At 37.1% G+C, this 10,220-nt stretch overlaps 1 protein-coding gene across 6 annotated transcripts in view; it reads right to left on the bottom strand.

The window, feature by feature from the left end:
* The window catches only part of RAP1GDS1 (Rap1 GTPase-GDP dissociation stimulator 1), a 166,385-nt gene extending 156,165 nt beyond the window's left edge, over nucleotides 1–10,220 (bottom strand). For all 6 annotated transcript variants that reach the window (XM_008066995.1, XM_008066997.1, XM_008066998.1 and 3 more), the window contains exon 1: nucleotides 10,034–10,220. In XM_008066995.1, coding sequence (XP_008065186.1) covers nucleotides 10,034–10,037 — 4 coding nt within the window. In that variant the 5' untranslated portion in view covers nucleotides 10,038–10,220. The remainder of the gene's footprint in view (nucleotides 1–10,033) is intronic.

The following is a 10,220-nucleotide window of genomic DNA, read 5'->3' as shown; positions in this document are numbered from 1 at the left end:
TAGGATTGCCTGAGCCTGCGGGTTCGAGACCCGCCTGGGCAGTGAGACCTCATCTCTACAATAAATAAAAAAAGTCAGCAGGCGTGATAGCGCACGCCTGTAATTCCGGCTACTCGGCAGGCTGAGGTGGAAGGATCGCCGAAGCCCAGCAGGTTGAGGCTGCGGTGGCCGGGAGCGGCTACTGCACTCCAGTCTGGGCGACAGAGTGAGACTCCAACTCAAAAAAAAAAAAAAAAAGAACACAACTCATTCCTTTGTGCACTGGTTATACCTATGTACACATCATGATGGCAGAGTTGAGAGGCTGTGACAGAAACATCACTTTACATTGTTTCTTGATACACTGCACAATTATGACTTGCCAGTGTTTCAAGAACCATATATACTGTCACACCACATTTCAACCATCATGTCAAAACAAAAAGAGAAAAGTATACTCAAATGTCACGTTATAAAAGCATTTAAAATACTGTGTGAATTATTTTGTTATTGAGTTAGATGGCAAACTATTGTATTATGCAATAACACTGTAACTATGCTAGAAAAATAAAACATACAAATGTAGATAACACCAGACTAAGCATTCATCATATTCTCAGCTCACAGGAAAGCAATCAGAGAAATCAGAAAATAGAAAGTAACTCATCACTGCAGAATTTCTTCACACACATACACAAACACAAATGAAGCTGCAAACAAAGTATGTTTCTGAGAGGTTCATTTATCATCCAAGCAAGGGTATCTGGTTACCCATAGGGAATTAATTAAATTGTATTTGACTGTAGCAACCAATTATTATAAACAAGAAACTAAACTTGTTTATGAATAACCTTTCAGTGAGAATAATTACTCAAGTTAAGAACACTAGAAGTAACATCAACATTCCAAGTAAAAACAAAGTAAAATATTTCAAGACATTTTCCTTGGCTCTTGATAAGTTGACAGATACTAGTGATACTGATTTGTTGTTTTCTCAAGAAGTCATTTCCAAGCTGAAAATCACTCAGAATTAGTTTCTATGAAGAGTCTGCATAGAATAACAGGCAAAAACATTTTCAAGGTTGAGAAAACACTAATTCAGTATAACCTGAAGTAGGATCTGCTAAGATGTTACAACTGATGGTGACAAAAAATAAATGACCAAAAAAAGTCTTAGTTGAAAAAAATAAACAAAGTTGTAAAAGTGCAGGTATTTAAAGGCTATGGTTCTTCATTCTATTACTCATCAATAGGTTTTTTATGAGGAAGATATTTTAAGTTATCATGTGTCACCGAACCAGTAACATCACTAGTGAACTTCCTTTGTTATCACAGATTTAACCATTATCAGTTCTGTATATTTTGATCAGAAATTAAAACCAAATAACCTGACTTGCCCTATTACACAGAAGTCTAATTAATGGCTTAGCAGCTGCAGAATTTTACTATGTTTCTTTCTTCTTTGCTTTTGTTGTTGTTGAGCTACAGGCACAAATGAAATTTTCTGAACAAAAAGAAATGCCTTCAACCAATTATGGTCTTTGAATGGTTTTGGAAATTTGGAAGTTTTGAAATGGATTTGGAACTTTTGCTTCAATTTTGATGTCTCCTAATGAATCTGACCTAAAAATCAAGACAAAACAGTACTCATATGAGAAACTTAATATTACAGTAAAGTCTTTTTGACAATACTGTTACAATCATAAATAACAATCAATCTTGTTATACACTTCCTGTGTTGACAAAAGTTAAAACAGGAAGGTCATATAAGTTGAAATTTGCAACAGATATATTTTGCAAGTTCAAACTACAGTTCCTGCAGTGCTTGTCAGACCTCACCTTAAGAATAAAGGAAATTTCTATATTTCAAAATCCATTTAACTATGAAAATGAAGAGTTCCCACATAACCTTCAATTGGAAGTGGTAAATTAACAATGTAATTGTATGCTAAATGGCAACTATCAACAGAAGACTCTAAAAGAACTCTATAAATGCCTTCCACACAATGAATATGCTCATTAAGAACATATGCAATTGGCAATACCTATCTGTGTAAAAAAAAGCCTCAAAGATGAAATTCCTAAAACTGCATTACAGATCTACATTAACAGATGAACAATTGCAATCAATTCTGATGACAGAATAACTCTGAATTCCAATTAAGTGAAATGTTATTCCGAGAAAAGAACTCCAATCTTTTCATTTTTACTACAATAAACCATTTTCAATTAATGTTACCATATATTGAATTTAATTTAAACAATTATAGATATTTGTTTTATCTCATCACATATATTTTCTTTCTTTCTCTATAATATCCTTGATTGTGCCTCTTGGACTGCAAGCCTAAAATATTTACCATCTGGCCCTTTACATAAAAAGCTGTCAGCCTCTGCTTGATGGTGGTGCAATTTCCAGTGCAGCATCACCTAGGAATGTATTGACAATGTAAATTATCAGTCCACTCCACACCTATTGAATTAGAATTTCTGAAGGTTGGCCCAGTATTTTTTTTTTTTTTTAACAAGCTCTTCAGATAATTCTTATGCAAACTATAGTATCACACAACCACTACTCTAAATCAGGACTTCAGAGCATTAGTTGTTCCCTTGGATAAATTATCTAATTCTTTCAATTAACAGAATAGAAACAGTATCACTCACATCTTAGAACTGTTGAAAAGACTGAAATTAAATTTTAAAAAATATGTAAAGTGTAGTATGATAACTGACATCAATAATTCTTAATAAATGGTAATTATTAACTCCATGGTACACTTCACCCCCCATACTGGTGCAGGAGATTTGATTATTAAATTTTCAGGAATTTTATGAGGCAGTTATTAAAACAGCCACTATTGATATTAAATTATATAAACCTAAAATTAAATGAGTTATATTAAAACAGAAATGTTCATACTCAAAACCCTCACTACTTAACTACATTTTACTACTACCTGTGATCTGTAATTGTAAGATTGTCTATACAGTGGCTATACTATACAATGGTGTGCTGCATGTTACTATCTCTTCTCAACTCTGCATTCAGTGACACCATTTTAGTAGCCTGCATTAGGTCATAGGGTGAGTATTTACACCAAAGGAATTGAAAACTACCAAGAGCTTTTGGTTAAACATGTATCAGGACCCCTCTGGTTATCATTATTAAAAATTATATAATGAGTTCAGTTTTTAATTCAATTAGTAAATTAACTATGCATGTAGAGATGTCTAATAATCTGCTAGATACAAATCCATATATAACTTGTGACTCTCCAAAACCTTTACTAATAGCCTACTGCTAACCAGATGCCTTTCCAAAGATATAAAGTCGATTAACCCTATTTTGTATTTTATATGTGTCATATACTATATTCTTACAATAAAGTAGGCTAGAGAAAATTTTACTGAGAGAACCATAAGGAGGAGAAAATATATTTACTACTGATTAAGTGGAAGCAGATCATGATAAAGGTCTTCATCCTCACGATTTTCATGTTGACTAGGCTGATAAGAAGAGGAAGGGTTAACCTTTCCATCTCAGAGCTGGCAGAAGTGGAGAAGGTGGAAGGGGAGCAGGAGAGGCAGGCACACATGGTATAGTTTTTTTAAAAAAAACTCTGTAGACAAGCGGACATATGCACTTCAAACCCATGTTATCCAATGATCAAATGTACAACCAATCATGGCCAGCAGGTCAACTTAACCACATACATTTATCAGTACCCTGTTCCTTGGTTTTAACTCCTGAAATGCTTCCAGTAACAAAAGTTGTATAAACAGAAGCACTGACTTATATTACTCTGCAATCTAAATCCAACATCCATATCTGAGCCAGCATATAAAATGATTATTCAGGCATTTATTTAGACAAAGCTAACAAGTTGGTTCAAACCCTAGAGTTGCCAACTTAAGCAGATAGTACTATTTGAACACTAAAGAAAAACAAGTTATATAGAGATGAATATATTTAAGATATTAATGACACTGAATATTTCAAAATTTAGTTTCAGGCCAGGCATATGGCTCACATCTATAATTCCAGCAGTTTGGGAGGGTGAGGCAGGAGGATTGCTTGAGTCCAGGAGTTCGAGATCAGGCTGGGCAACAAAGCAAGACCTAGTCTCTACAAAACGATCAAAATATTAGTCAGGCATGGCGGCACGCCACCATAGTCCCAGCTACTCGGGATGCTGAGGTGAAAGGATCACCCGAGTCCAGGAGAACAAAGCTGCCATAAGCTGTGACCATGCCGGCACTCCATCCTGGGAGACAGGGTGAGACCCCCAACTCAAAAAAAAAATCTTTAGTTTCAAAGAATCATAAAGTTTTAGAACTGAAGTAAATTTTAAAACTGGCATAATTTGAATATTTTTGGTTCCTTCAAAACTCATGTTGAAACTTAATCCCCAAGGCAACACTATTGGAAGGTGGGGCCTAATGGGAAGTATTTAGGTCATGAGGGCTCTGCTCTCATGAACAAACAGTGCTATAAAAAAAGGTCTTGCTGGAGTAGGTACTCTTTCTTTTGCTATCCTGCCATGTAAGGACACAAGGTTTCTCCCTGGAGGACACAGCAACTAGGCACCATCTTGAAACCAGAGACTGAACCTGCCAGTACTTTATCTTGCTGTCCTCAGACTCCAAAACCATGAGAGAATAAATTTCTGTTCTTTACAAATTACCCAGTCTCAGGTGCTCTGTTCTAGCAGCACAAAATGGACCAAGACAATAACCTATCCTGATATCTTCATTTTATATTATTCCTCTCTTCACAAGAAAGAACTATTTGCCAAGTTAAACACCTAGGAAAGTGCAGGGTTGAGTATCTTTTATCTTAAATACTTGAAACAGAACTGTTTCAGATTTCCAAGGTTTTTTTCAGATTTTGGGACATTTACATTATACTTACTGACTTAGCATACCTAATCCAAAAATCCAAAACCTGAAATGTTGCAATAAATATTTCCTTTGCGTGCTATGCCAGATTTTGAAGCATTTCAGATTTTGGATTAGGAAAGCTCAACCTGTATTTTAAATTAAATGTTTTCCCTATCAGTTACCTGAACAATTTGACTTTCTAAAATTATATGGGGTTCTCAAAAGAGTGGATCACCCTCCTCGATTCTTCGTGATGTTCATTACTGAGTATTAATATTTAGGTAATTCTAATGGCTGTTGCTGGTGCCACCAGTAACTCCAGAATTGCCAAGTTCAAACTCAGGTGATCAGGAATCTCTGAAGAGAGCAACCACACTACTCCAAAGTTACCTAAAAATTCCAGGATACCACTATAAAAGGAGAAAGTCTTTGGTTCTCAAAATGAACTCAAGCTATTATAACATTTCAAATACCATAACATTAGTCACTTCAGAATATGATTCTACAAGAATGGTAAATTCATCCCTTCTTCCATATGGAAAAAATGAACATACACAAAACAGATACAATGCCAACATAAGAAAAACTAATGAACTTGTCAATCTATCATCTATGCTCTTTTAAAATTATAAACTTGAGTAATTACCAGCTTTCAAAAATATTTCATCACCCTACCTCAACTTGCAAAGAGCAAGAAAACTTGTATTTATTATTTATACATGCAAACCACTACTGGACTTGTATATACAAGCAAAAGAAAAGGACTATCTATAAGTTTGATACATATCTACAGAGAAAAAAATAACTCCAAGAATTAAGAGTATAATTAAAGACATACATAAAAGCTAGAGAAGTCCCAAATTCACAAAGTCTAACAGTAAATTAAAAGATAAAATCACCATTCATCAGTAAAGAGTATTCTTTGTGCAAAATTCCATGAAAAATTATAAAATCATTCTAAACTCACTCTGCATGACAGAAATTACAAAAATGGTACTATACATGGTACTATACTAGGGTATAAAGACATAAAAAATGAAATGTCAAGAGAAATGTGAAGCACTATAGTGAAATTACAAATTATTCTCAGTCAAGACGCTATGTGTCATTCCACATAAAATGCAACATTTAAAAAATATTTTTTAAAAGTTATGTTTTCTTACAGATCTTTCAACACAGCAACAAAGACAGCTTGACTATACCTAGTGAACTCTGTTTCCACTTACTCATTATTTACTTAGACTTCACAACTGACCTTCATGTCTACCATACCTCTTTAAGCTGTTTTTCTGGATAATATATTGGGTAATATTCTAACCAAACCACATCAACTTAGATCTTTTTCTCAGACTTTATCACCTTGTCTGTTCTGAAGCAAAGGACATTATTGACCATTCACTCTTTCTTAGAATTAACCATACACCCACCAATTCTAGTATTTCACTCATACCTACTTCTATCTTTTTTAGCATAAAATCATGCCATTCCTTTTCCCTAAATATGGGAAACCTGAGAAACCCTATTCCTCAAGATTCATACCTTGAATTTTCCTCTTTTTCTTCATCTCAACATATTCATGGATAACTTCTCAATCTCTGGTTCAAATTCTACTCTTGAGAATTAAACTAACTGTTAACTATTTTTTACCTACTTTCAGTCAATTTTTACTGCATAGCTACTACGTGCCAGACACTAGTGTTAGAAATATATTCAAGTCCTAATATGATAAAGTCCCTGTCATCAAGGGACATCTGAATGACAGACCAAAAAGTCTAACTCAGCAAGTCCCAAACTGAGTATTTGTGTTTCCCTTTCCAGTGGACTTATTATGTATTAAGATTCCCACAATCTCATTATCACCAGGCTAAAATCTGTAACTCTTCTCTCAGTTCCATATTCAATGGGTTAGCAAGTAAATCCTGTTCTTTATTTGCAATATTCTATTCCTATTGCCACAAGTTCAGGCCATTAGACACTCCACCCAAACTGTAACAACCACCTTCTGAAGCATTCTCTAGTTTCTCATCCAATCCATCCTGCACTCAATTAACAGACTAATTTTCCTAAACTACAGCTGTGATCCATCACTTAACAGCATAAAAATATTTGGTTGTCTCAACAGGTAAGTTAGGTTCAAACTCTTCTTCAGCTTGACATTTTAGGACCTCCATTATCTGGTCATTAGCTATTACTGTAATACTTTTTTTCAGGTCCATCACTCACTATTTATTTACCTTCTGCTCTAGCCAAGCACGATGATTTAATCATATCCTGGAAATTCCTCAAATGTTCCCTTTCGATCATTTATGTCATTTCTCTCCCCTCCCAACCCCATTCTGATTAACAGGCTCACTTCTATTTTTCAGAAGTTTAACCAACCTTTGGTCAAATAATGCCATTTCTCTAAAACTTTCTCTCCATCCCCTGAATGTGTAACATATATATAAAGGTCCTTTATAACACTTATACATTTATTCCTACTATGGTTACTTGTGTATGTGGTACATCATTCCTGTTAAAATTATAAGCAACTTGAAACATGAATGTCTTATTCATCTTTGTCCTTCTCCAGTACATTGCACACTGCTAATAACCAATAAATATTAAATATATGTTGAATTTACAATACAACATATACATAAAATAATAGCTATCGTCCATAAGGTTATGTTCATTCCTTCACTTTCTTGTGAAGAAAATCACTACCATGAGAATATCTTTTTTAAAAAATCAACCTTAAATTTTTTGAGAAAACAGATTAAAAAGCACTTCTTTCCCCTGTCACTAATCAGTGTACCTTCTTCTACCTTCTTATATGTATATGGTTATAATAACTTCCTTGGCCCAGATATAAAACTGTTTTCCAAGGTTTCAATTGTACATTATATGTACCTACTGATCACACACGAAACCACCTTACCATCTAGAAGTGCAGTGTAGATGGAATTGGCTTGTCTGAGGTTGATTCAAAACCCGTACCTCTGAGACAACCTAACTTTTTTTTAAAGAGAAGAAAGACCATAGTACAATTATATTTATCTGTCCCTTCTTATTCCACACCTCCATAATATGTACCAACTCAAATGTTTGTTGAGTGTCTTTATTTTCAGGTTTGAAAGCTGAAAATAATAGGTGGTTTTACGTTCAACAATTAATCTGCTAAAGATTTATTGAATTCCTACTACATGAAAAGCACTATGGGGGACACAAAAATTAGTAAGATGTAATTTTCATTTTCACCTTCAGGAACTCAATAAATATACAGTATACACACACACACACATAAATATACAGTATACACACACACACACACACACACAAACAACTCCATTATAAGGTAGGCTATATATGTGCTAAAAAGCTTCTAACAAGGTAGTACAAACAGTGCTATGAGGAGAGAGAGAGAGTAAGCTAACCACATAATATCTGAGAAGGCTTTAAAATAAGAGATGGGTTTCTACTTGGCCTCTTTTTTAAAATCAAATAATAGCATTCAAGATTTTTCAATACTAATTTAAGTAGATAATTTCATTTCTTTGAGGCATTTTTATTAACTACTGTTGCAAAAGAACTGGAATTTTTCCAGTGAAAAAGTACTGATTCAACATGTTAGTTAAAATTTTAGTTAAAATGGATTTTCTAAGCTCACCTTGAAATATGGGCAACTGTATTTTACGGGCCAAATCTGTGTATGTTCAAAGGAAATACATAGTATGTTCTATAATCTTAAATAATATTTATTTAAAATTCTACTTCTAGGAGAAAGAGCACCCATAAATGGGCCACACAATTTTTACAGAAATTTGCTCAGCATATCAAGAGTAGTCACATTGAAAGGGAAACAACTGAAAATAAATTTCAAAACCCTAGATTATTTTTTATTCATACCACCTCCTCCTGCAACACTGGCCTCTTCTCGATGTATGGCCAAAGGTCTGAATCAGAGCTTGGGCCATTTGCTTTTCCAGGAAGCTCCACCGACACCATTTCTAGATTTAGATACTTCCTTGAAGATTCTGAGTTGCATGACCTAACTCTGGACGTGTTGAGCACCGTATTGACAGATGAAAGAACCATACTCATCTTAAGCTTACAATAACCTGCACAGAAGAGGTAGGAAAAGTCCAAGTTGACAGATGCCAGTGGAGCAAATTTTAAAAAGGAAATTATGACAGGAGTGGAAACAAACTGAGGGGCATGTTTAGAAGTACCGTATTAGAAGCTGCACTATTAAAATAAACTTTCAGCTATTAAGCCCCAGCATTCATAGGACGTTTTTGTGATTACTGAATTAACAAGCAACATAGGATGTAACAATTCTAGGTTGAATTCTATATAGTTTCATAAAACACACTGACTTTTAAATATCTCATCTCAACCCATCGCTACAGATTAACTATAAATACAAAGGAACTAAAATCAGATTATGCAGATTTGGGCAGAGGAAGCTGGGAAAGAATAACTAGCATAGAAGTTGTGTGACAACACGTTGCAGAGTACAGATTCCCGCTACAGCAGCAGACGAAGGGACCGAGAAAATAGGTTGAGCACAGGAAGATGTACCTTGTAGCCACCCAACACGGATTCAACAGCTAGCTCCCCTGCCTCACGTTCCTCGTGGCCTCTGACAAGTCATCTCTCCAACCTATGAGGCTGTTCGCTCTCCCCCACGAAAAATCATCTCCGTGCAGGTTGTAAATCGCCCTCACAAACTACTTGCTTCCACTTCCCTGCCTGGGAGGCGGAGTCCCTCAGATGGGGAGAGGTCGCACCCGCAGGGAAGGAAGTTACACCAAGTGGTCTTCTTCGTGGCCGGACCCGAGCCTGAAGCTCGGCAGCCTCCGGGGGAAGCAGCAAGCGGCCTCGGGAGAAGCGGAGCGCGAACGGAGGATGCCATCCCGCGAGGCCGGCTCCGTGCAGCCCGACACCGGCAGGAAGAATGGAGGAGGGGAGGGCGAGCAGCGAGGTGACCCCACCCCGCGGCCGGACCCTCCCAGCCCGGGCGCCCGGCGTGCGTTCCGCGTGCGCCGACTCTCCCCGGAGCAGGAGCCGCCGTCTCGCACCCGCGGAGGGCAGAAATCCGGCAACTTTGCGCGAAAAACGCTTCCCACCCTGCAGCACGCTGAGAGGGAGAAAAATGTCAGGCGATGACGGGGGAGGGAGGGTGACTTACCCATGTTCCTCCTGGAGAGCGAGGAGCCAGCGGGCCGAGGCGAAGGTCTCCGGTGCCGGCGTCGCGGCTCCGCGTCCTCCCTCTACCGCCGTCTCTCCCGCAGCCAGGGAGGGACCCGCGGGGGGCGGCCGCCGGGGAGGAGCAGCTAGTGCTGCTGCAGGCGGCGCGGCCGCAGCGGAGACGAGCG

The sequence above is a fragment of the Carlito syrichta genome, unplaced genomic scaffold (genome assembly GCF_000164805.1).
Source record: "Carlito syrichta isolate Samal-C Ts95f unplaced genomic scaffold, Tarsius_syrichta-2.0.1 Scaffold309239, whole genome shotgun sequence".
NCBI classification, from domain to species: domain Eukaryota; kingdom Metazoa; phylum Chordata; class Mammalia; order Primates; family Tarsiidae; genus Carlito; species Carlito syrichta.
Note: the sequence above shows the minus strand (reverse complement) of the source record. Positions and strands in the feature narration are given on the sequence as shown.